This window comes from Colias philodice, chromosome 2, assembly GCF_061535455.1.
Source record: "Colias philodice isolate Cphi_HAF_F1 chromosome 2, ilColPhil1 Martin Lab GWU primary, whole genome shotgun sequence".
Lineage (NCBI taxonomy): Eukaryota > Metazoa > Arthropoda > Insecta > Lepidoptera > Pieridae > Colias > Colias philodice.
Window position 1 is genome coordinate 4,628,096 of NC_143087.1, and position 27,996 is coordinate 4,656,091.

General features: G+C 33.5%; 4 protein-coding genes and 1 long non-coding RNA gene across 6 annotated transcripts in view; 3 read left to right on the top strand and 2 right to left on the bottom strand.

The window, feature by feature from the left end:
- Positions 1-409: 409 nt before the first annotated feature.
- LOC149490359 (uncharacterized) lies at positions 410-12,137 on the top strand. Its single transcript, XM_089703403.1, has 6 exons — positions 410-695; positions 8,577-8,728; positions 9,434-9,662; positions 10,151-10,415; positions 10,775-10,965; positions 11,269-12,137. Exons 1-6 carry the CDS (start codon positions 608-610, stop codon positions 11,535-11,537), a joined length of 1,194 nt encoding a protein of 397 aa, XP_089559529.1. The 5' UTR covers positions 410-607; the 3' UTR covers positions 11,538-12,137.
- On the bottom strand, positions 11,240-15,918 carry Tango6 (transport and golgi organization 6). Of its 2 annotated transcripts, none has more exons than XM_089703384.1 (6): positions 15,714-15,918; positions 13,644-15,643; positions 13,163-13,382; positions 12,708-12,859; positions 12,142-12,466; positions 11,240-11,358 (listed from the first exon to the last, which is right to left on the bottom strand). In XM_089703384.1, exons 1-5 carry the CDS (start codon positions 15,763-15,765, stop codon positions 12,149-12,151), a joined length of 2,742 nt encoding a protein of 913 aa, XP_089559510.1. In that variant the 5' UTR covers positions 15,766-15,918; the 3' UTR covers positions 11,240-11,358; positions 12,142-12,148. The 2 variants fall into 2 exon arrangements, with proteins under 2 accessions (XP_089559510.1, XP_089559517.1); XM_089703391.1 differs by lacking the exon at positions 11,240-11,358 and adding an exon at positions 11,406-11,493.
- Positions 15,919-16,606: 688 nt separating this feature from the next.
- Nedd8 (Nedd8 ubiquitin like modifier) lies at positions 16,607-18,155 on the top strand. Its single transcript, XM_089703592.1, has 3 exons — positions 16,607-16,786; positions 16,862-16,992; positions 17,984-18,155. Exons 1-3 carry the CDS (start codon positions 16,769-16,771, stop codon positions 18,066-18,068), a joined length of 234 nt encoding a protein of 77 aa, XP_089559718.1. The 5' UTR covers positions 16,607-16,768; the 3' UTR covers positions 18,069-18,155.
- Positions 18,156-19,719: 1,564 nt separating this feature from the next.
- LOC149490362 (ubiquitin-conjugating enzyme E2Q-like protein 1) overlaps positions 19,720-27,996 on the bottom strand; it is a 40,684-nt gene continuing 32,407 nt past the window's right edge. Inside the window, exons 3-6 of the mRNA XM_089703561.1 lie at positions 26,579-26,768; positions 21,505-21,706; positions 20,353-20,596; positions 19,720-20,186 (exon numbers count right to left, since the gene is read on the bottom strand). Coding sequence (XP_089559687.1) covers positions 20,361-20,596; positions 21,505-21,706; positions 26,579-26,768 — 628 coding nt within the window. The 3' untranslated portion in view covers positions 19,720-20,186; positions 20,353-20,360. The remainder of the gene's footprint in view (positions 20,187-20,352; positions 20,597-21,504; positions 21,707-26,578; positions 26,769-27,996) is intronic.
- LOC149490363 (uncharacterized) lies at positions 27,087-27,995 on the top strand. Its single transcript, XR_016316634.1, has 3 exons — positions 27,087-27,641; positions 27,768-27,829; positions 27,904-27,995. It is a non-coding gene; the product is annotated as an uncharacterized LOC149490363 (long non-coding RNA).

The window sequence follows — 27,996 nt, forward strand, 5'->3', positions numbered from 1 at the left end:
TATTTTATCCAGGATTTTTTTCTGTTTCGATTCGTGTAGAAAATCACAGAATTACCTAGTGTATCGAATGAAAAGTTTAAAAAATGTTTAATACTTACATTAGAAATAATCTTATAATGAAATCATTGAAATGTATTTTTATTTTTAATTAATTTAATCCACTTTTCAATATTTCTAGATACAATAATTGAATAAGAGCATCGAATATCGAATGTTAACGAGAATTTTGTAACGGAATGTGTAATTTTAATCTTCTAAGTTTAAAACAGAACACCTACCTACCTACATAGTATGTGGTATACCTACTTTGGTATAACAAATTTCAGCACGTCCACCGGCATGTAACTGCACAAAGCATGCAGTCATGTAAAGTCCTACCATGTGAAGGTTGTATTCTTTATTTTGTTACCTAGTTACTTGTTAGTCTATCAGACGCCGCGGTGGAGCTATAGCGCGCGCTCACTTTTGTATAAAACGCTCTACATTCGCAACAAAAAGTATTTAAATTTTACTTTGTTTAATAAATAAATTCTCTCTTCAATTTTTTTACATTAATGTAATTTTTAAATATTTTTTTAATCATAATATAATAGCTATAGTAATTACCATGGCCTGGCGTTTATTTTTATTTACGTTTGGATTAATTTTACAAGCCTCTTTTGTGTCTCCTATTGCTGAAATTGTTGCGGATGATGGTAAGGTCATTTTGCTATTATGTCCATAATTATATATGTATTATTTTTAAAGTAATAAAGTTAACATTCTGTATGTATTAAGGTAGTTTTTGTTCATCTTATTATGCACAGACAATTAGAATAGAGCGTTTTTTATTAACGAAACACGTATTTAATTATTAATTAAAATTTACCCAGGTGGTAAGAGATAAGAAATAAAGTCCTTAATTGAAAATTATCTTTACGTCCTTAGATTTAAGACACAGCTAATATAGGTGATTAGGTATCTACTATACTAGATTATATACATGTAAAGTCCTGTAACATCATACAAAAGTACATGATTATTTAAATTTCGCCAAATAATTGTATATTAGGTACTTTAGGCTCTCAATATTAAAATTGATTGACCCATGTCGCACTTTTAATCAATGAGGCGCGATTAAATTGATGATTGCTAGATAACTGCCGACTAACATGCAATTTAAAAGTGCCAGTTTATTCAATGATTGATTCATCAATTATTATTGATAGTCGTTACTTGTACTTCAGCTTTACATGACTTATTTTTCACTAATATGTCGAAATAAATATTTCTTCAGAACTGGTTATTAAATATAGGTACCTAGTAGTCCCGTAAAGAAAAATATTATCATTATAAATAACCGTAAATGCTTTAAAATATTATCAAAATACTTTACTAGTTAACATAATATAATTAGTAGTTAACATAATTTAAATTAATCAATTTATCTACGTGAATTCTATACGAAGTTAGAAGCTCTATTTACAGAGATGTCTTTGCGTTACTGTTCCGGTTGTTACCATAGCTACAATTATATCACAGCTAGAGTGAACAATTTTCCAGGCGTAACGGGTGCAAAAGATGTCGTTAAGATGTTCAGGGTGTGGCAATATTTACTGTTTCCAAGATTATTACTTTGATATTTACACTATACTTTATTCTAGTATTTTATTAAGAAATTACCTGTTAAGTGTTAGTCATTGAGAAATGTTGGATTCAGTATATAGGTATGATTTTTTTGAAGTGATCCACTTTGAAGTGATTTTCCAAAATATCAAACATGCTCAACGTTAATAATCAAGTTTTCACTTCTGCCGGCACTCCCGGAGTGCAACCCGTCTTTTTTTATGTTTTAGTTAGTTCTGTAGAGTGTAGAATCTTTTGTAGCAGTTTAAAAGTTAGGTAACTATAAACTTATTTATTTTGCAAGAAAATAAGTTTGGTAAGTTGATAGGTATATTTAGGTAGAGTAGAGAATTAGAGCTTATAAAATTAGGTGTAGGTATATGTGTAACCTTCCCTCATCCCTGAGTATATAATATGTTCTGTGCGTGTAACGCTGCCATAATAAACCGCTTAGATTCCTAACTTTGCATTTACGGAGACTTTAAACTAACATGTTCCGTAGATTATACAAATATTACTTTAAATCAAACTACAAGTCCAACGGAAAATCGGAAGAGTGGAACGATCGATTCAAAATTGGATAACGAGTATCTGAATAGCCGTTGCTTGATGTCGTGCCTAATATCCGATACAGTTCACCCACTTGCACGCTGATGGATTATGTTACCCGTGACCAGTTCTACTTACCCGGGGTTTCACTGTCATCAGACATGAGATTAACCTACCGAGAGCTATCACGTATCTATACACTGCAGGTCAATTGTATGATTGATACGATTGGTGGCTACGCTTTCGCATAACATGGAATACTCGGGATTATGTTAAATAATGTTAGATTGCGGTTTGACAATACCCGAAAATAGTATTTATATATTCATCAGGTGGTAGGTATGTTTATGGCACCTATCTAAATAATATACTAGGTGATATTTTCCTCGTATTTTCAGTATTTATAAATGTAAAAAATTCTGAGCCAAATCCTTCAGCTTGGTCAAGTGAAGATTATTTGAAATTCCACAAATATGATATGATAGTAGCAGGTACTTTTAAATATCTTTATTAAAAAAAGTATAAACATTAAATTGCAGGCATAAAGTAGCAGTTACATACTTTACATTAGTAGATATACATACATAGTATGAAGGTACTTAACAATCGACAACGACCAAACTTGACATGGTTGTGCCGGCGACCCAGTTACGTGTATTTCTTGATTTTTTTGTTATAAAATGACTATCGTACGGTAAGGTCGACGGGTCCATAGTGTGCATGTCATTACGTCAATGGAACACTTCGCGGTTAGCATTATGCATGCGCTAACGGTCTTCCGAGTCGGCCCTGCGGCTACCGCGTCTTTGTAGAGACAATTCCTTATCTAATCTAACTACTTACTGCTTGTAAGGTGTATGGTGAGAGATTTGTAATGTCTTATGTCGCTTTACTTTTTGTATTCGTTGTTATTTATTTAATGGGTCACACGTGAAACTTAGCTTTCACTTAACGTGTTTGACTAGACGTCGTTTTAATTAGCTGATAATTACATCTTAGACATGGTAAGCAATAGATCATAATTAATGAGATAAGCACAACCGGTAAATGTCTCACTGTTTGTCGGAGCTTTTGATGACAAATTATATTGGCTTTAAAAAAATTTATGTTCCAATCTCCTTCAGAGAGCTTTAAGCGTACTCTACATTTGTACATTAATAAATGATACAATAAAAATAAGAAGTTATTGAACGAAAATTGAATGATTGCTATTTAAAGTTTAAATGAAAATTGAGGAGTTCACAGAGGTTAATTATTGAAATGGAGCGAAATAAGGCGATGGACATACACATTGTTGTTCGAACGCACATGTACACACTACCCAGGTATAGATAAAGTATATACTTATGATTGTATACACTATATATATTTTATTAATTTTTAGTTTTATTTAGAGTAAAAATATTGAATGTTTCCAGTAAATAAAAATTACTTTAAGTTTGACTAGAGACAAAAAAACAGAGATGTTCAATGGGCAGCTGTTTTCGTTTCAGTAGACTAATTTATTTATATAAAAGATATGCCATATAATTAAATTCATTTGATTAGGTAATCAGTTACATCATGCAAATTTATAGCTTATCTTAATTTATTATCTAAAGCTAACTTTCGTCTTAAGACCATTTACCATAATGTTTAAGGATTCATTCTATTTGTGAGTAAACTATTCTAGATATACATAAATAACGTAGAATAAACTGGAAGTAGGCTAACGAGGTGTGGAGTCCTGACTGGTGCAGGTCACCGACCGGACCTTCGCAACCGTTCAGGTCAAAACCGTGATTACCAGGAATACCATGTAGGTATACACGTTCATCGATATACCATCCATTTTGGATATTAATCGTCAAACGACCATAATCTTATATCGATGCACGATTCGTAACGGCTCTTTAACCTTAGGTATTCGAATTTGCTATTTTCGTTAAAATTATTCCAACCCACGCTAAGACGCTTTAAAGTTGCTGGAAGTGAAAGAGTCACCACTCACCATTAACAGCCATTAATCCAATTTGGTTGAGTCAACTGTGTTAAAATATGTATGCACAATATACCTACGCTGAGATGTGGGAGGTGGAATAAAGCAAAAAAGCTTTGCAATCTTGTTATTTAATGCTTATTTTTGTACAATTTATTTTATTAAGTAAGTATTACTTAGAAAAACAAAAGTGACATAATATATTTTAATATTATGTGTTTCCATAATTTTCGGTTACCGTCATACAGAAGGTACTTAGGCCTAATATTATTAAGGTATGTCTAATATTATTAACTTCAAAATACTTAATCTATTTAACTTATAAGTTACGACAGGTGTACATAATTACTTGATAAATACCGTAGGTAACTATTCTCTAACTAACAGACTTATCTAATTTAAAAGCTTCGTTGTCAATCACAAAAGTTTTTGAAATGTCTTGGCTTGCTCTACATACTCACATGAATGTGGTCGATTTTCTGGCATACTTACCGAGTATTGAAGATATTTAATCCAATTAAATTAAATAATTGCCAAATTAAAACTAATCTACGAACCGTGGTCCCATTTTCGCGTTCTAAATTGTAGCTCTTTTATAGTCCCGACAAAGAGACTTTTGTTACTAAAATCGAGTCGTTCAGAATACTTACAATAAATGTTTTGTCTGTACGTGGCTCCGACAGTGGGTCAATTTTTAATTGAATACGGCAAAACGGTGATTATACACGCACGGTCAACTTAACAATGCGATTTGGATTTACATAGTTTCTCTGCTTTTTTGAAGTATTCAAATTGTCATAAAGCTCTCAACTATCACACCGTTTTTTGTACTATTTAACGCTTCATGTTACGCGCATTTGACTTTGAATTGTATAATTGGAAATACCTAGATACTAGATACGTACCATAGGCGCATCTTTAAATTTTCTGCGTAATCTCTTCTATAAAGATCTTATATGGAATTATAATACTATATTAGGCTCAGCTTAGAAATTAATAATTATAATAAATAAACATAATATTCTAGAAACAGTTTTGCAAGCAGGTATACCAATATACTTGAATTTCTTCTTAATATTTGTGTACCTACTTGACACAGGAATCCAATACACCAATCAATATTTTTGATTAGGAACGCAGTTAATGGGAAAATAACCAATGCAGCAAACAGTGATGTATCATAGTAAGTTGACAAAAGGTTCTACAATAATATAAATTCAGATGGCCTCATATTGTGTGGACAGGAAGAGCAATGCGCGTAAAATCTTTTATTGTTTGCCGCGCCGTTTCGCGTCAGTCACTCAACACAATCACATTAACCGGCACATGCAGTTAATTTAAAATACATATATCCCTCCCTTTCCCCTCTTCCTCAGTCCGTTCGTTTATATTTTGTAATTATACCCGAATAAAAATAAAAACGTCAGAAACGAAAAGTTCAATATTGTTTATTGACGATTTCATTGATAGGGAAGTAAGGATAATTGAAGATTTAATAGACAAGAGGACGAGGAAATTACAAATACGATATTTAATACATTTAAATTATACTCAATTAGAAAAGTAAAGATAATAATATATCATTCAAATGAATTTCAAATTAATATTAAAATTACGTATAATTAAATAATTTTATTAGCTCGTCGACGGAGAATGAAGCTTATTGCCTATACATGTAGGTATGTATAATAGATAATATCTACAAATAGGTACCTATATTCTCGCAGGATGGGACTTTTGTACCAATTATTGTACCACCATGATGTGTGGACATTGTCACGCATCGCTACTGATGATTTTATCGACCTTGAATTATAATGTTGAGTTACAGTAAATTGAGGCAAAAGTCAAAATAGTTATATAAAATTTAATTAATTGTCGAGGTATTTCACAAAGCATAGAAAACTTGTTAAAATCAATCGCGAAACTATGTAATCTTAAACAACAAGTACTTAGGTGTAATAAAAATAAAGTAAATTCAAATAAAATAAGTCAATAAAATTTACGACCAATCGTTGCCATTAGAGAGTGACCTTGTCTGCTTTGTCAAGGAGTCCACGTCTCATGAGGCTTGACCAACTCCAATTACTTCTAAACCTAAGTAGGTATAAACGTTTTGCGATTTTCCTACTTTCTATTTAGAATTTTCTCTGTTCTTTTTCCGTCCGATTTTCGCACGGTTAATAAATCCCAATTTCATTATTTTAAATATATTTTATTGAAGTAGTAAGTAATGTTAGCATAGGCACTCAAATCCCCCCTCTTTGTAGAGAAAATTGATAAACTGGGGTGTAACTTGCAAATGCACAGATTAGTAAATATTAACTTCGTAATTTTGTATTTAGAATATGCAGTAGATATCCTTTTTTTTTATAGTGGGGAAATCTTCCAAAGATACCCACGGCCCCCGGGGAAGGAGCCGTGGGTTATGTCGGATTCTTACCGACTAAAACCCCACTGAGTTCCGTCGAGCCGCTTTAATGATGGGGCCGCGGGTATTTGTTAGAATTCTTCCGCGACATGCAGTAGATATCCTACTACTATTATAAAGGCGAAAGTTTGTAAGTATGGATGTATGGATGTTTGTTACTCTTTCACGTAAAAACTAGTGAACCGATTAGGTACAATGAAATTTAGCACACATATAGAGGATAACTTGGATTAACACATAGGATAGGTTTTATCCCGGAAATCCCACGGAAACGGGAAATATGCGGGTTTTCCTTTGAAAATGCGGGCGAAGCCGCGGGCGGAAATCTAGTTTTATATATTTCGTACCAGGAAGATTAATTATTCATATAAACAGTTTTGTTTGTTTATGATGTCATATCCGTTTTATTATATCATAGGCGACTCATTAAATATAAATAGTTATTAACCACAACAAAAAAAAAAAGAAAAAGCTTCCGCCAACACTTATTTTAATAACAAATACCTACGTATATAATATTAAAGGCTATTGCACGCCTCATAAGCGAAGCGTTGAGGTGGGTACTACTGTCGCTTCGCGCAAAACATCTGATTTTTCAAACTTAAAATGTCTTTATGTATCATACATTGCACTTGTAAGATAATACATACACACACATATTAAGAAAAAACACTATTTTTAACGTTCATGATATTTTTGATGTCATTTTTGTTATTTAAACTAGTTAAAAAACAGTTTAAAAAAGTTCTGTCTTGGACGTCCGTGTGTCTGTATGTGCGGATCCTTTTTCTTGTTAACACGATAGCGACCGAAATACTTTACTAATCGAGTCTTTTTTTTTCTCTTACGCTTGAGTATGCTCAGGAATAGAACCCTTTCATTTTTCAGGGTCCGATTCGATGTGGTTTAATTGTTATTAAATAAACAAAAATAATAATTAAAAATATTTATTAAAAAAAAAATTATGAGGCGTGCACTTTTGGATTTTCCAAATTATTTATTTTTGTTTTTTTTTCTTATCAAGACGGGTTTTACGTAACAAAGAGTGTTTTTAAAATAAATAAGCTCCTACACAATATATCTATTTCAATTGCTTGTTAGGAAAACCATTCATAAAACGTTAGTCAATAATTGTAAATATACGGTGTAGTTGTTGAAAGCTTTTGTGATACGAGGTACCCATATACAATTTATTGTTGACTATAATTCAAAATCTCATTCCAGTAACAGTAATGGAACAAAACTGTAAAATAATAGCGACGTTTGTATTCCACCGTGCTGCAGAGATAAGCTTCTCGTTACTCCTAACAGCACATTTATATTATCTTCCAATTCCGCAATAGAGGGCTTAGCGGGCGCCTGTGGCAATTTAGTTGGAAACCGCCATTTAGTTGCTCTACTTTTCTATTATCGATTTGATTTTCTTGCCCTGTAAATTACTAAACCTCTAGGTATTAAGAGCTAAGTGTCAAATACATAGAATTCTAACTTAAACCGTTATTAAAGATCTAGTATTATTAAAATGAACACTATTTCAGCTACAAGTGTGTAATAGAAATAGAGTACCTACTTATCTAGCCTCTAATTGGATTAGGTATATATAGAATAGGTAAATCACAAAAGTCTTAAATTACGTCCATTGGTCGGGTACAATATACAATTACAATAAATAACAAATCGACACTGAATAGGATTTCTCATGACAGCGTGAATATTTTTCATCCGCTCGGAGGCATATCCCATTACCTACTCGATGAAAGAATACCCGGCCATTAAAGGGACGGACCAGTGAGCAAGTCATTGGGTTAATGGTACGCTTGGAGCGGTCAATTGTTAAATCTTTCAAGCATCTTGACCTTGTAGAATCTTATTAGATGGATACTAAAAAACAGTATTGAGTAATTCAACATAATTGATAGGATTGATTGTATTGTATCGTATACGTACAATATATGTCGAGGGAGAAAATTTTTAATAGACCTATACCTTACTTTTTTTGTGTATTATTTACAGAAGTACTCCACCTCATTGGTGAGCCAGATTTTCGTGATGTTCGGTTGAGATGGGAATATGGGGATGCTGAGGAGGACCCAAAAAAATTGTTGGCGTTCCAAGTCCATTACTGTGAACTGCAAGCTTGGGGTCAATATCGGTGTAGAACTAAGGTATGCAGCTATAAAAAAAAATTGTTATCGGTGTTATAGGTACCTATCTACTTTTCATTATACCTACATATAATATACGGTACCACCGCCATGCAAATATGCCACAGTATAGAATGGAACGGAATATAATAGAGTTGGTCAGTGTATCGAACCATAACATTAACGTGACGACTGACCTGCAGTTCCGTTTGCAAATGCTACTTGCTAGCCATTTATTTAAAACTAGCCGCTCCGCGCGGTTTCACCCCCGTGGCTCCTCTCCTGTTGGTCGTAGCGTGGTGGTATATAGCCTATAGCCTTCCTCGATAAATGAGCTATCTAACACCGAAAGTATTTTTCAAATCGGACCAGTAGTTCCCGAGATTAGAGCGTTCAATCAAACAAACAAACAAACTCTTCAGCTTTATAATATTAGTATAGATTATTACCTACACAGTCGCATGATACATTTTGAGGGATACCTACTTCGATCAATTGACTCGATCGCGATCGTAAAGCCAATCTATCCAATCACTATTTAATATTACCTAGTACGAAATTACTTTAATTTGATTTAGGATAATGTATCATTAACTTATTCATTAAAACCTTTACTTCTCACGCCCTATATTAACAAAATAAAATTAAGAAAGTATTTAGATGTGTTTAAGAAACAGACAGAGAAATCATTCAACAATTTCTAAAATAATTTATATGAAATTTAAGGTAATCGAAAGTTTTGAAGAGGATAAAAAAGGAAGAGTGATTGAACCTACAACAACGCTGAAACCAAATGTGACAGGGCGTCGGGGACGAGTTTATACAACTTACATCACCGGTCTGAGGATGGCCACTACCTACTCCTTCGAAGTGCGTCCTGTAAGAAGAGACGCGAGAGAATTAGCCGATCCACAATCCATTGGCTCTAAGATTATCATTGTACCTACAAAAGGATGTATGTATATTATTCGTTTAAATAATAACTATAAATTTTTAAGTGTTCAAATTAACCGTTAGATAGTACGACAATCGGTATAGTGGAAAAAAAAATTCAAATTCTACCTATAAACCATCGATCAATAAGATAGCTTATTAAACCTTCATATATTTAGTTTGCTGAATTTTTTTATAATCCGTAAAAGTTTATACATTTTTAAACAATCTTCATTCAAGCTCTTTCTTAATCTAAATCAATACAATATTGCCCAACATAAAACAAGTTTTAAAAGGACTTTAGTTATGTACTTTCTCTTTCATAAATTAGCTCCGCTTACACAATTTTATATTCATCTTCGGAAGTCAAATAGAAAGTTCGCACGCGTACACTTTCTATTAAATAAAAACATTTCAAAGGATAACTGATAGGAATCGCTAATAAATTAGGCATGTGATATTATATCGATATGAAGCCATTATTAGCCTTTACAGACAGTTTTGGGACAGTTTCAGCTCGGGCAACTCAGTGCTTGCCGCATGCAAGTGAGGTGGAAGTGTCCACTGGCCCATATTTTGGGGGGCGAATAGCGGTAGAGGCAGCGGACGGTGGTCCCGAGAGGTGCTCCATACAAGGCAACCCGAACAGCGCGCAAGACGCATACATACTCCGGATACATCACGACGAATGCGGCTCTGACGTCAATGAAACTACTGTCGCCACTTACGTGATAGTGCAGGAGAATTTACCTATTCTAACGCACAGTACCAGAAGGTAATCAAAATGCTAAACTCAAGTACATTCCAATGTTGATGAAGATGCTGTGTTTACGACTTTACAATAAGACGTGGATTACATATTTTAACACTCAATTAAATGCCTACTATTAATTAATCACAATTGCAATTTAAGTAAAACCAATGACGCTATTAGTAGATAGTTATTATCAGTGGTAGTAGGTAATAGAAGCGATCTACTAGGTACTACACAATTATGAATATACTTAAATTATTATTTCAAATTTTATAAAACTGAAAATAAGTTTGTAATATTATCCTAGTTAGTATGTAGTCGTAATTATATACATTACTTACCTAATTCAATTTTGTTTTAATAAATTTTCCTTCTTACAGATTTCTCGTTCTTTGTACTTACAAACCGGAAACACTGACTGTCAGAGCTGGAATTAATTTACCGAAATCGAGCCCTGGTGATGTCCTACTGGAGACTAGACCACGCGGTTCAGTTGAACCCTACAATGATATGGATGACAATAACTTACAACCAGCACGGCTTGAAGCACGAAGAGAAGAATCTCCGCAAAGTTCGTATCATTTTATGTAGTAAAATTATTATGAACTATTAAATGCGGGAAAGTTTGTAAACATTGATGACTGCATTAGCGCGTAGTTTACTTTCTATCTCATCTGTGTACCTACTAATCTAGCTTCTGCGAAGTAGTCTAATCGTATTTATAAATTATTTATGTATTCCCAGAATATTATAAAATATGTATAAGTATGCAACAAATTTTTACTTTCTTTATTGCATTTCACGGTTTTCATAAAAAGCTATTGTTAAAATGAAAACACAAATAAAATTTATAAAATATTTTTATATTTTCTAGGTATGTTCGGTGAAGTAACACTGGTTATGTTCCTGGTAGTCACTGCATTTGGCGGGATCGGTCTTCTTGTATGGAAAATGGTCCCTCACGCTGAAAGGGACAACATATCTATTGGAACAGCGTCATCTCTTTCTCGCAGCAGTATTTTCGGTAGGCGCAACAGAGACATGTTCTCGGATAGAAGTTCTGTCTATTCAATAACTTTGTCCGAAAAAGACGAGGACACTACCAAAAAAAGCAATGATTGCGACAATACTTCCGAAGCGTAGTTAGGCTGTGTAAATTAGGTGTTATTCGTGTCAATAAAAGATGAATTTATTTTATCTCAATTATTTTTAAGTTTTATCTTTATTTTCATGGATAACACCAAAGTAAATATTTAATTGTGATCTATTTAATTATATTTTATCACCCATGATTATGACTGCTTAATATTAATGTAAATATTAGTTACATGTAAGTTATTAATTTAAATCAGTACCTATGGTGTTAATAAATACGTTGAGCATCTGTTTAACCAAGGTTTAACCGGCTTGGCCAGTGCAGGATGAAATAATATAATTTATTTTTTGATTTCCAGAAAGTTGAGAATTTGTGATACATCTATGTGATATTAAAATACCTATCTTTTTAACTTTCTTTTTCACGCGTTAGGTTGTGGCTTCGACTAACATCTTATTGTATGTTTCAAAAACATATTTAAATAAATTAAGTATATTTTTATGTACTTACGTTAAACAATATACGTTATATTAAAAGTGATGAATTTTCTCGAAATCAAAAAGAAGCAGGACTATTAGAATACATATTAAAAATAATAAATAAAATACAGATGTGCACAAAGGAGTGTTAATAAAAATTATGAATACTTACAATTGTTTTATTTGAATTTTATATCATTTGAGTCATTTGAAATACAAAATTGCTTTTCCATAGGAACTGCAGAGAACAAAAATTCCTTTACAATATCATTCAGTTCTTCAAGTGATATTTGTGCGTGAAGTCTTACAACATCATCCTCATTTTCGTCTTTATATAGTTTCAATAAAGTTTTGTATATAGGTAATAAATTTTCTTTGAGTTCAATTAATGTTTCTCGTCCCAGACCTTTGATCAAACTAGAAATAACCATTACAGCAGCTCTTCGACATTCAATTGCTTTATCCGTTTCGATTATACTCCAAATGCATAGAAGAATCTAAAACAAATTGATTTGTTTTCGTAAATATCAGAATAATATAATAATTTTACTACTTCCATTAATAAATCGACTTTTTATATAAAATATTTACTTCATAAATATAAATAAATGTTATTAAATATATATAATTGTTACTTAAAATACTTATAGAAAATCTTGACATTTTTTTTCTTTTACCTATTATAGTAACTATGTATAAAATATTCAAAAAATTTATTACTTGACGAAAATAACTTACTTCATAGATAATAGTGCCAACTCTATAATGTAGTACCAGAGCTATTTCAGCTAAATTAGATAATGCTGAAGTTCTTATTAACGGATCTTCATCCCTGCATCCACACAGGAAGGTGTTAAGAAGTTCTGTTTTATGAACAATTGCCATTTCACCTGGAAATAAAATTATGTAGAAACTTAAAAATATGAAATATTGTATTTTTTAACATTAGAACCCAACAAGTCATCAAAAAAAAGAGAGGGTGTGCCGAGCATACTTGTCAGAACTCAGAAGTGAAACTTCTTTGGCAAGAATCAAAGATACCAAAATCGTCGCCTTTTACATGACGTGACGGTATTGCTATGACGCGACCTTAAAATTTTACTCTCAACGCGCCTAAAGAAGTTTCACTTCAAAAAGTTATTAATATAAGAATAATCGCATTTTTAATTTTTCATAAAAATACTTATACTTACCAAGCTTTCTAGTCACTTTAACAACAATATCACCAATTTTCATTCTCAACTCAGCAATTTTGTTTTGATCTTCTTGAGTTTCAACAACCCTTTTAGAAGAGATTTGGAGAAACTCTTTACACAGTAAACCTAACACGTCTTCTGTAAAGTGAGTAGCGAGAGATGCAATTCCATTTACTGCTGCCAAATAAACGTAAGAATCCGAATCCTTGAGTTGTTCCTGTTAACATTAAGAATTTTTTGTTATATTATTTTACAGGAAGTTACAAGAATGTATTTAATGTTGAAGAAATAGTCAGTAATTGTTGTAAACGAGTCCAATATCGTGTCGCTACACGACGCGAATACTAAGTTCGTGCAATCTCTTGGAATATGTATTAAGATTGCTAAATTTGCTACGAACGTAATTATTAATTTAATAAAATGAATTAAACTGCGTTTCGTTTAGTCGGAAAATTTATTGGCAACAATTATTTATTACCTGGAGTAAACAAAACACGTAATGTCTTTTTGATATAGTTTCCGGGTCTGCAGCTTCAATAAGCTTTGTGAGTTCCATTATCCCATGTGCTCGTACAGGCAGGAGGCTATCCAACACATTTGATAAAGCCTTTCCATATGGTGTTTCAGATTTTCGTGGGTACTCACATTTTATTTGTGATAATATCTCCTTACATAAAATTCTATTATGATCACTGCTTTGAGATATTCTTTCAAGTGTGGGTAGCATATCTGTTAGTTGGGTTTTAACATGATCATTTTTGCTACATGACAATACAGAGTTGAGCAAAACTAGTGCTATTGTCACACATTCATCATTTTCTTTACTCTCTAGAGATAACAACTTTTCAACAAAGTTTGTTGTAATTGAAGGATTTGATTTTATAACATTTATAGCTTTGGGTGTTGCAGATATTTCAGAAAGAATTAAAATTATATTAGCATATTTTTCATCATCATTACTGAGGATAATTGGCTCATCCTCTAGAGTTAATAATTTTTCCCCATCACTTTTGTTTTTCCTTTTAGTATTTACATCAAGGAATAATTGCAAGAAGCACTCAAATAGGTTTTCTGTGAGTTTAATGTTTGTACTGTTTTGAAACAAATTAACTAGCAGTAGGGATATTTCTTCAATGTTGTGATTCAAGGGAGTCAAAACACATTTTAGTATAAGGCCTGAATTGTATTCTTCAGCAAGAACACCAACTTGTCCTGAATACAAATTATTGCTAAACAATTTGTTTATTGTATCCATAATTGATACAGTATCTCCCAATTCTAAAATCTTCAAAATTATATCATTCAATTTATTTTGCAATACACTATTAGAACACTTTATTGATAGCATAAATAGTATGAATAAGTTAGTAACTAAAATTTCATAAGGTAAATCTAGTTTGGTGATAAAAGTACATGTATGTAATATTGAAATTTTATGTTCTACTTCTTGTGCAGTAAATATTATTGTCCCTGGATTGTCATTTTGTGCTATTAATGAGTCATAGTTAAATGGTTGAAGTGTGTCTCGTAGAAGATTTTTTGCGATCTGTGAATCTGAATATTTAGTTGACAAACTCAATAGGCAACATACAGCAGTTGTCAAATAATGTGTATTATTTAGATTAAGTATTTGCCTCAGTTGATTGCATATAATATTCAAGTATTCATGTTCTGTTACATCACCATGCTTGTTGCAAACAATTTTACAGATCATATCAATTTTCTTCCAGTCCACACCAACATCTATTTCATGGCTTTCTATGAAGCATCTGATGAGGCTCAGTAATCCACCTGGAGCTATTAACCTGCGGCTCATTTCCTTTGCAATCACTCTCTTGACAAAAGCAGGAGGTTCAATTTCTTTAACATTCTGTAGCACTAATAACTCTTTCATAAGAATAGGTTGGAAGCAGTTATTAACTAAATGTTCATATATGGATATAAACTTCTGCCTATCTGTATTAAGCTTAGTAAATTTCTCTTCAGTCATAGTAAAGTTTTTGTACACACCTGGCTTCTTTAAAGGTGCAAATGCAAGTTGAATTAAAGCTGCTAAATAGTCCGATAAGTGAAATGTTAATATTATATTTTTTAGTACTGGTATTGAATAACTTCTGTGAAGAAATTCAGTACATTCGACTAGTACCTCATATTTTTGATCGTCATTCAATTCAACTTTAGGTATAGATTTCCCAGTCACACACCTTTTCGATAAACTCAGGCCAAGTCCAGGTATTAAGCAATTGGAAATACCAAATGAGGTTATAATTTGAAAGCAAGTTCGCAGAGTCTTTTGATTCTTAACACTTATTAAAATACTTTCATTTCCTTTAATTATGGTCGCCATATTATCAACATCTTTGATAAGTTTATAAAGAAACCTTTTTAATAAATTAACAATATCCTCATCCAAACTATGATTCTCAGTAATGTTAATTTTTTTACTGATTATAGCGATGAGAAATTCTCTTTCATATTCTAAAAATAATGATTGACTGTTAATATTCACACTGATATTCGAAAATAAAACGAGAATCAACCAACTTACCATTTTTTAATGCCTCTTCGATATTTTTAAATATTGTCTCCAGATTTGCCATAATCACTGTATTTTTTCTATATCGTGAGAATTAAGTGCTAAACATCAAAATGTTTAGTGTGTGATATTTATTGTACCCAATAGAGATAATCAAATAATATCCAAAATCAGATGGTAAACAACGTGAACGAAAATATATTAAATAAATAGCAGCACGTCAAAAATAATAATTTTGACATTTTTACAACAATCATGGCATATGACATATGGATGTCACTGTCAGATAGTCGTTGTGAAAGATGGTCAGATGCAAAAATACTCCTTTTCTTAGGAATGATAGGTCCGAGCTGAGGCTGTACTTATTTTATTTTTTATTTCTCCACTTTACTCCATTTTCAGATTATGGTATGAAGTGCGTGAACGATGAAATAACTATTGTGTAATTATTATTTTCTAAAGTTAGTTAGTTAGCAACAACCTCATTGATGTGTAAATAAAGTGGTATACAATAATTATAATAATTGGTTGAAAAATATTTACGGTTATTTTAAGTAATTTGGATTTTGATTATTTCATTAACATTTTTTTCAATGTTTGTACCTTCATCCATACTTATATTTATTTTTTTGAAAAAACTACAATGAAACGAAAGCTTTAAATTTTTTTTCCAACAATTAATAATTACTAACGATAAATCGATTGCACGCATCAATTCACGCGTATTACTTTTTCTAGTGCTCGATTGTGCGAAGCGTTGCTGTAGTTGGAACATTCAACGTTAAGCATTATGCCGCATAATGCGCTCTAGTGCTGTAATTGGAAAACGGGGTGTGTTTCCATGTCCATGAGCAATGAACATGACACAATCAAAATCTCTGAGATCAAAATAAATTGTCATTTCTTTAATCTGTAGTCTACCAATGACAATTGACAACTTGTCAAAAAACGCTTTGCGGAAAGCGGCGAATGAAATTTTTTTTTACAACTAAATCAAGCATATTAAATAAAGAGATTTGGCTTATTTGTTCTAGTTTTCCTAATTATAACTATATAATTACATAAACATGCTTATCAAAGTCAAGGTAAGAAGAATTACATTGATTGATAATATGTAAAACTTTAATCAACCATGAATTTTTTAACCCTCTGTTTTGCAGACTTTAACAGGGAAAGAGATTGAAATAGACATAGAGCCAACAGATAAAGTTGAAAGGATCAAAGAACGAGTCGAAGAGAAAGAGGGAATTCCACCACAACAGCAGCGTTTAATTTTTTCCGGCAAACAAATGTGAGTTTTTTTATATTCATTTCACTCACATTTCTGTTAATGTGATTATTACTAGTAGGTTTTTTCGAAGACGATGATTCTGAAGGAAAGACGGTAATTATAATAAAGACGGTAATAATAAATATAGCATTTACTGTCTTTTTGTGGAGTGGTGAGTATATTCAATACAGATTGACCGATTTTAGGTGAAAAATAAAAGCTACAAATTTATTTACTAAGTTCTTCAAGTATGGTCAGTAGTACTTTGTAATACAAACAATAGATGTATGTAGTGGTTTCTTCCACCAACTATTTTTATTAAATGTGGTGACTACTGAGTGAACTGACTAATATAACTGTCGACCAATAAATTTTACATTTACCTTTAATCAAATTTATCAGTAAGGAAATCATTAAGAAAGGTTGTAACCAAAAACTACCCATTTTAATAATTTTGATATGCTTTTTTTGATCAATAATTTTCTTATAGCTCTCATCATCATTGGCCAAAATAGGCTTACTTACTAATATTATAAATGAAAAAGTTTGTGATGATGGATATGTGCTTGCTACTCTTTCATGTGAAATTCACTGATCAGTTTTGATAATACTTGGCAGTGATATAGCTTATGTATTCTAATAGACATGAGCTATAGAAGTACAAGCTTTTGTACACAGGTTTTAACTATAAAAGTCTGTAAAGTCAAAGTTAAATTTACTAGTATCATCTAGATTAATATATATAATTATGGAAACTTCTTATAACAGTGCAGACCTTGGCAACTGCCTTGTTGTTATTAATATAAATAATATATTTAAACAGCATTTCCTAATACAACAAGGTCTTCAATTACTAGGAATTTGCGTTATCATCTACTTCATTAAAAAGGTGTGTTATAAATACAAACAAAATCGCCGCCTTACTCCATGACATGACCTTGAAATTTTACTCCCAATTCACCTAAAGAAGTTTTCGTTCAAAAATCTAATTATATTTTTATTCAATTTACAGGAATGATGAAAAGACAGCTCAGGATTATAAAGTTCAAGGCGGTTCAGTACTGCATTTGGTGTTGGCTTTGCGAGGGGGGGAGTGATGTGGTTCTGTCATCTCATATTTATATTGCTTAATTTTAATTTTTCATTTATTATATAAAGTAAACATGATTACTGTATTTAAATAAGTCGGGTGTTTCTCTTCAACTTCCTCTATTTTGTCTATATCCACAAAATGTGAGCATAGCATACAAAAAATATGAGCGTAGGGAAAATAAAATTAAAGACATTGTTTGAGCAAGTAATTTATTACATCAATAACATATACTACATATTTTGCACTGAATTCAAATTTACATAAAAATAAATCTTTGGTTCACATAATAAACAACATCAATTTCTTATAATACTTACAATTATTATTACATCCTATTTCGATAAAATATTGCCACAAGCCACAAACTTCACATTTGATTTACATTTAATTACAAAACATTCATTTGAGCACTAAAATTTCATTTGGAATTTAAAAATGTTGCATTAACTCTACAGACAGAAAGCTTATAAAAATGTTTAATTTTGTATTCTCTAATGATTTTAAGAAATACATATCATACAATCACAAATATCAAAATTATTTAAATGACTTTGGGACGGAAATTTGCATATGTTATAGGCAAACTCCGAAGCTCCGGCGCTCCTAGGTTGGACTGGTCAATCCTCAGGTCAGACTGAATGACTTAGTCAAAGCCCAAACAAATGTAAATTTTCGGCCTTTGACTAAACAATTTTCGTCAAACCTGAGAGAGACTAATTTGGTCAGGCAAACGTCAAAACACAATTTTATTAAATCGGGGTTTGACGAGTCAAACTCCGATATAGGTATGAAGTGTCTTATCTTCGTATATTTGGAAGCATTTTATCATTTAAGCAGCTTTCAAGTCTTAAGAACCGCTTAACTCTGCCAGTTCTGACACCTGATTGGTCAGCTTACGTGATTTTCACTTTTATATTTGAGATGCTTTGAGAGAATGCCGTGTGGCATTAGGCCCGCCTTTTGTACGATGTGCAATAAAGTATAAAATAAATAAATAAATGCTTTGGAATATACGGAGGTTAGTTTGTATAAGATTAAGTATAAAAAAATAACATTTTTAAAATTTTGATGTTTATTGTTTTAATAATTTCTTAAGTAATTAAAATGAAAAATTAATCATTTTTCTGACATGGTGAGGCATTAACTTTAATGTTAATTGTTTTAACAATTTCTTAGGTAATTAAAGTGACAAATTCATCATTTTTCTGACATGGTGAGGCATTAATGTTAATTGTTTTAATAATTTCTTAGGTAATTAAAATGAAAAATTAATCTTTATTCTGGCATGGTGAGGCATTATGACATTTAGAATTGCACAATACATTAGACCTTTTACATTTGCATAATTTTGAAGAGCAAGAGGAACACCGCGGTCCGCGAGAGACATTATGAACCTGTTTAAACATGTTCAGATCAACGTTTGACCGAGAATTGCAGTCGCTTCTAGGATTGACTAGGCCAAAACCGAAACAGAATAATTTACTTTCGACGTTTGACTGAAAAGTTAGGAGCTCCTGGGTTTGACTAAAAATACTTCAGGCAAAGGGCGAAATTGAAATGTATTTCGGGGATTGCCTGATGGCTTTGGCCAAACCTAGGATAAACCAGTCCTTCCGCGAAGAGACTGTGTATCGGACTTTGACTATAACACATATATATCATTTTATAAGAGATAAAACCAATTTTTCATGATTTAAGTAATTTTTTTATGATAATTTAAAATATCATGTGCACTAAAATATATCTCATTGGTGGTTTAAATACATATTAAAATATTATTAATTTGCATTGAATAGAAAACATTAGTGTAAAAAAAGAAGGTAGTACCATATTTCATATGACATTCTAGGCGTTGAGCGAAACATTACATGTTTGGCACAGTACACAGCATATATCCTAACTATTTACTAGACAAAATTCTAAACCTGACACTTCACATTGGAATGGCGTGTTTCATACAAAACCTGTAAACGCGGTGTGTACAGGAAAATAATGCATAGAGAGCTGGTAAAACTCTGTATTCCTTATAAAAGTAAGATATAAAAGGTGTTTACTAAAAATTATATCTAAAATTTAATTAATTATCTACTAGAGATCCTTTCTGCACCACTGTTGATAATGTCTGAAACAAACGAAATAAGAAAATAATAAGTATTTGTTAACAAACAGTTAAAACCACTCTTTTTGTCTTTGTGGTAAAAGATTAACGTCCTTTTTTTACGAATGACAATGAGTAGATATTTTCGTAACCGTTCTCAATAAAAGCACTTCAAAAACCGGCAAACTACCTTAAACTTCACCCGTCAGACAGCGAAGGTGTGACCCAGCCGTATTTATCGTGCGTCTTGACAAGCGAGCGGAACGCCTCCTCCGCGCGCCTGCGAGAGAACTCGCGCGAGGATCGCGGCGGTGCGCGCGCCACGCGACCTTGACCCTTCACCACGGACGCTGCGAACTGCATCACCACCGCCTCCACGGTGTACGCGGACGCCCAACCGCGCGGCGTTAGTAGTTCCATGCAAATAGCACCACCTGGCAAACAAATGTTAAACTAAAAATGTGTTTGTGAATTTTTTAGCAAAAAGTAAACTGCCTTCAAATGGTCCGAACTGGACAAATTTTATCGTGATCGACCGGAAGACGAGTTTTTAAATAAAAAAAGACTCGTCAATATCGGTTCACCCAGTTGAAAGTTAGGAAGAGATAATAGGCCCAAAAAAATTATAAGTGAATTGAAAACCTCCTCCTTTTTAAAGTCGGTTGAAAATGCTGATATATTTTATTTTAATCCGCTTTAAGGCTGTAATCAAAGGACATTGTGATCGTAGATTTTATTGATTTTGGATATTGGAAAGGATGACCTCTTTTATCCTAAAGAGCTATACAATCGCGATAGGAATTTAATACTATTGTTTAGTCGTTGAAATATTATCCAGTGAGAGTCGCTTAATTCGCATGATAAAATCAAATTTACCAATTTTAATTACCTATTAAGTATTAACGTAACGACTTATTCTGAATACCTAAAACTGAGCTCATCAAAGTGTATTTAATCAATCAATTACTGTGTTGTGTTTAAACAGAAATAATTTACTAATCAGTCAACGGACTGAATATCCAAAGGCATAAATTCGCTCGGTTACGCTGAATACATAGAGCATACGAGTTTTATGTAGTTACTTGTATTGTTATATAAGATTAAATTCTTTTATATTTAGCTATATGAAAAACGGATCAAAAGAAAGGTTCAGATAATATCATTTTCAATAGAAAAAAATCATGAAGGAGTATCCTAACCCGCGTCTTTTCTTTTTGTTGTAGGTACCCAAACAAAGATAAAGATTATTGTCAAGAATAGTCCTACAAAATGTACAACTCGAACAAAATCAGGTTTAGAGATAGATATAAGTAATTAAATAATATGATATCCAAAGACAAACCTTCCATAACGAAACCCTTCTCTATCCGCGGTTCAATAACTCTCATAAAAGGGGGCGCAAAGGGAAAGTTTTCTGGGAATATCAAGTGCAGCAAAATATTAGGAATGTTCAATTCTCGTAGATCCGCCGCCAAGTCACTCTCTGGGTCGATCTGATGCAAACGCACGTGCCACTCGAACAAATTGTCGTTTACTAGTTCCACCTGAAAGTTATGTCAAATCATTTCAAATTGAAAAAAAATATAAACATATTAACATGCATAATAAGATAACATTTAGAACGCGCGCGTCTTTTGCGCGACACCTTGGACAGTTATCATCATGGGGCTTTGTAAACATAGATTAAGGACGCATATACAAATTAACGCGCATCAATTTTACGTTTTGAGTCTTACTACTACACGTGCACGGCTCACACACACAGCGAAATGCGAGAAACGACGAAATTATGACTAAACTGACACGACTTGATAATTGAACTTATTTTTATTGCCATGTTTTTTTTTTTAATTTACTTTGATTTGTTTGTAACGTTGAATGGTCACAAAAGTAGATACCATTTACCTAATTTCATTGGACAGTGATTGATTGGTAAACAAGTACTTGCCAATGTGTACTTCGAAGATGGCTACTGGAACTAATAGATGATTAGAGCTACGTGTACCAAGTTTGGGCTCATTTTGTTAGTTATGTTGAGACCTTACCTCCGGACTTGATGGAGTGACCTGAAGGTATACTTCGAAGACTGCTACTGGAACTAATATACGAGCTGAGCTAGGTGTGCCGAGTTTGGGCTCGTTTTTTAGTATATAATTTTGTTGTGGTATCAAATGCAAGTGGGTTTTCGAAAACTAGAAAGAAAATACTTTTATTTGGCACATACATATACTACTGATAGGTACTTGCAAATACTTTTTAAGTTCCAATATACTGAAACATTACTATAAATAAAATGTTGTGTGGTTTTATGAAACCACGGTAAAAGTGAAACTGTTCGAACGGTTCCGAACACTGCTTTGTGTAGCGCATGTCGCGTGACGGTCGGCTGCCGAGTAGGTATACCTACTCGGCAGCCGCGATACACGCGACATGCGCTACACAGACCAAAAAGTGAAGAGACGATGTAATAAAAGTTTCACTTTAATAAAATCTATCAAAAATCTTATATCATACGTATATAATATGTATCTTTATTTATATCTAACTAGCGACCCGCCCATGCTTCGCATGGGTCATGGGTGCAATGGCACGGCCGCGGCGGCCGGCCGGTACCGCCGCAAACGCTACGTCCCGCAATTTTTTAATCTGTAATATCTTCGAAAATATTCACTTAAATCATACGGTGTAAAGGGCCATATAGATCTATATTAAATGAACAATGTATTTAAGGTATTTAATTGGTTAAGAATTAATGCTGTATTGGTTAAAATCGCTTCGAAAATTAGCCATTCTTTGTCGTAAAAAGTAAATGACAAAAAAAAGTAATTGTGGGTTATCCATAAGAGATAGACATATACCATCACGGACTTTTCTGTAGACTTTTTCAATGTGTACAATACTTAGTACATTATTTTGATAAAACTCGTAGGGTTCAGCCTGCGTTTGCAATGTAAGCGGAAAAAATGTTATTATTTACGACATCACATTAGAAACCTCAAAAATAACAGTACTTTTCCACTATTTAATGGATGTTATTATACATATAAACCTTCCTCTTGAATCACTCTATCTATTAAAAAAAACCACATCTAAATCCGTTGCGTAGTTTCAAATATTTAAGCGTACAAAGGGACATAGGGACAGAGAAAGCGACTTTGTTTTATATGTACTATGTAGTGATGATAGTGGTAATATAATGTATCTATCTATTTATAATCAATGTGTAGAGTAGAGTAGTGTAGGGTAGGATAGATAGGGTAGGGTTATGTAGGGTAAAAGATAAAAAAATGGATAAAACTCACGAAAAACAATTCTTTTTAATTAATTCTTAGTTTTCATTATATTACTATGGCAATTTGATGAATGTTCCTGTAGTTCCATATTTCTTTTGAATCTTGGATCGGTCAATTCTGGAAGGAGGCTGTTCTTATAAAATGGAATTAAATGTGTCTTCATGTTCTCCTTCAAAAATTGATCGTCATATCTTTCCAGTTGCCCTTCGGGTGTATCATCACGACTACCTTCACGTAGCTCTAATCGTCTATTAGTCCCAGTAGCCGTCTTCGAAGTACACCTTCAGGTCACTCCATCAAGTCCGGAGGTAAGGTCTCAACGTAACTAACAAAACGAGCCCAAACTCGGCATACCTAGCTCTACTCGTCTATTAGTTCCAGTAGCCGTCTTCGAAGTACACCTTCAGGTCACTCCATCAAGTCCGGAGGTAAAGTCTCAACATAACTAACAAAACGAGCCCAAACTCGGCATACCTAGCTCTACTCGTCTATTAGTTCCAGTAGCCGTCTTCGAAGTACACCTTCAGGTTACTCCATCAAGTCCGGAGGTAAGGTCTCAACATAACTAACAAAACGAGCCCAAACTCGGCATACCTAGCTCTACTCGTCTATTAGTTCCAGTAGCCGTCTTCGAAGTACACCTTCAGGTCACTCCATCAAGTCCGGAGGTAAGGTCTCAACGTAACTAACAAAACGAGCCCAAACTCGGCATACCTAGCTCTACTCGTCTATTAGTTCCAGTAGCAGTCTTCGAAGTACACCTTCAGGTCACTCCATCAAGTCCGGAGGTAAGGTCTCAACGTAACTAACAAAACGAGCCCAAACTCGGCATACCTAGCTCTACTCGTCTATTAGTTCCAGTAGCCGTCTTAGAAGTACACCTTCAGGTCACTCCATCAAGTCCGGAGGTAAGGTCTCAACGTAACTAACAAAACGAGCCCAAACTCGGCATACCTAGCTCTACTCGTCTATTAGTTCCAGTAGCCGTCTTCGAAGTACACCTTCAGGTCACTCCATCAAGTCCGGAGGTAAGGTCTCAACATAACTAACAAAACGAGCCCAAACTCGGCATACCTAGCTCTACTCGTCTATTAGTTCCAGTAGCCGTCTTCAAAGTACACCTTCAGGTCACTCCATCAAGTCCGGAGGTAAGGTCTCAACGTAACTAACAAAACGAGCCCAAACTCGGCATACCTAGCTCTACTCGTCTATTAGTTCCAGTAGCAGTCTTCGAAGTACACCTTCAGGTCACTCCATCAAGTCCGGAGGTAAGGTCTCAACGTAACTAACAAAACGAGCCCAAACTCGGCATACCTAGCTCTACTCGTCTATTAGTTCCAGTAGCAGTCTTCGAAGTACACCTTCAGGTCACTCCATCAAGTCCGGAGGTAAGGTCTCAACGTAACTAACAAAACGAGCCCAAACTCGGCATACCTAGCTCTACTCGTCTATTAGTTCCAGTAGCCGTCTTCGAAGTACACCTTCAGGTCACTCCATCAAGTCCGGAGGTAAGGTCTCAACGTAACTAACAAAACGAGCCCAAACTCGGCATACCTAGCTCTACTCGTCTATTAGTTCCAGTAGCCGTCTTCGAAGTACACCTTCAGGTCACTCCATCAAGTCCGGAGGTAAGGTCTCAACATAACTAACAAAACGTACCCAAACTCGGCATACCTAGCTCTACTCGTCTATAAGTTCCAGTAGCCGTCTTCGAAGTACACCTTCAGGTCACTCCATCAAGTCCGGAGGTAAGGTCTCAACATAACTAACAAAACGAGCCCAAACTCGGCATACCTAGCTCTACTCGTCTATTAGTTCCAGTAGCCGTCTTCGAAGTACACCTTCAGGTCACTCCATCAAGTCCGGAGGTAAGGTCTCAACGTAACTAACAAAACGAGCCCAAACTCGGCATACCTAGCTCTACTCGTCTATTAGTTCCGGTAGCCGTCTTCGAAGTACACCTTCAGGTCACTCCATCAAGTCCGGAGGTAAGGTCTCAACATAACTAACAAAACGAGCCCAAACTCGGCATACCTAGCTCTACTCGTCTATTAGTTCCGGTAGCCGTCTTCGAAGTACACCTTCAGGTCACTCCATCAAGTCCGGAGGTAAGGTCTCAACATAACTAACAAAACGAGCCCAAACTCGGCATACCTAGCTCTACTCGTCTATTAGTTCCAGTAGCAGTCTTCGAAGTATACGTTCAGGTCACTCCATCAAGTCAGAAACTAAATATGAAATTTATAATCCCATAAGTATAAAATCTATAAATAAAATAAATGCGTGAAGGATCAAGTTTATTAGGTGAAATATTTTGTATTCGTACAGTGATCTTTTCGTAAACGAGGAGCTGCTTACAAGCGTCACAGTGTCCACTCACAACGGCGGCCGAGCGCAGACTAAAATATTTCATTACAAATTTTTGTGCAATAAATCAAGATGAGCCGGTAAAATAACCCTTATTTCAATCCAATAAGTATCACGCGTTACAACTAAATATGTGAAAAAATAAGGTTTCATTTTCATTTTTTTCTCAGCCTATTTGTAACATTTTGATAGTTTTATCTAGTACCTTTTTGAGTTAGACATGTCTACTTACTTAAAATATTTTTAAATAAATCAATTTGTTTTATTAAATACAAGAAAAATGTTCGTTTATTCAGCACGATATTGTCAATTTTGGGTGAAGAGGCAACGGAAATTATTTTTTTCAATATTATAAACCAAAATTTTCGACTTAAAATATAGTACCATTTAAAGATTAAGGAGTAATCTATTTATGGTAATTATAAGTTAAATTTGGTTTTGTACTATTTCGCCGCAAAATGCACCGAAAAACTGCGTATTTTTGTCAGATTCGTAAACGCGTCCTTAAGTAACATATTATGTTGAAAATGTTTATTTAGTTCAAAATAAACAAATATTAACTAATCCAAGGCGATTTGGGTGTCTTCATATTAGTTTTATAGTGATTTACATAATTATAATTTATAATATTACGTATCCAGTTTATTTTGAATAGTAGGTTTACAAATGGAATAACTTTGCAAATGGTTTTAACAACAACGGAGCATAAGTGAATAGTCTATGGATAGCGAGAGTAAAATACCAAATAACATTTACCGTAAACACAGGGTCGGGTCTGTTCTCCTGCAGCCGCTGTATCTCCTTGAGCTCCTTCATGAGCCTGCGTGTGCGTACCGCAGCCGCGCGCTCCCGAATGTCGCTAGCGCCGTCCTTCTTTTTGGCTAGCGAGTTGCCTGTTGGACTTGAGGGCAAACTTGCCGTGGTTTCAGCAGGAACTACGCCATCTCTGTTAATGAAAATGAATATAATATTTTAACTCTGATACATATTTTGTCATTAATTATTATTAACGTAGGACATAGTAAGTACATAGTTAGAATATATTATACTTATCATTCCGTGTTACCTACTATCGAAATAACTATTTATAGTATCCTAGTCTATTTAACAACAAATTTATACGTTATTGTTTACTAAAAACTTTTTTTCGTTTAATCTAACTTTTATTAAGGAATAAAAAATAATTAGAGTGACTGAGTGGGAGTTACACAAATTACTTAATAATAAGGACATTTTCAACTTTAAGGTGATGAATTAATTTTTCTAACATTTACAGCCCTTTTCAAACCCTCGTAATTTTTATATTATTAAAGTTGTCGTGATGAAAATTCTTGACAAGAAAGTTCAATAGTAACACAATACGTCTACCGTTTTAGAAACATGATTCCATGATATTTTCTCGATAGAAAAAAAATACAAAGTTCTCATTGTTATTTTTTTTTAATCTCTGGCATCTTCTAAATAACAGACGTAAAGTTACGACTTTTTGGATATTAACTATAAAATATACAACCTATACGTCTACCGTGTTATAATTTTGAAATATGCGATGGTTTTGAAATAAACAAGAAATACTTGAAATTAGCGCGCGACCAGCCAATATAGCGAGCGCCGCCCTGTACCTTCCTACCCCGATCGCTGCACGAGTCATTCCCGCTACGGCCGTCACACGGGGAACTTGTGTCGCTTGCGCAATCGTAAAAAAGGGTGACAACACGATAAGACAAAATGAGACAAATGGGGACAATAAAGAAAATAAGAAGAAGAAACATAAAGGTTGGAGGAAAAAGAATGCTTACAATTGGAACAAATTAATGAAGTAAGTTGGTTTTATTTTAAATTTGATGATAATTGTATTATAGACGATGTTTGATATGTACCCCTGTTTTAAGTACATAACGAATGTGTAAGATTTTTTCATTTATAGCATAGATAATCTTTTCAGAAATCCGGAATCCAGAAGGAAAATAAACCCACTGATTGTTCACAATGTGAACCCACTCCTTCGTAAGTACCTTTATTCAGTCAAAAATGTATGTTATCAACGCTCTACTGGTTTTATCGCATGATTCCATTTTTAGCAAAAAGCAACAAAGTGCAAAGAAATAAAAAATCATGGTGAACTTAGTGGAAGTATGGTGGACGTAATATCAAATATGGAACAGGAGCTCATT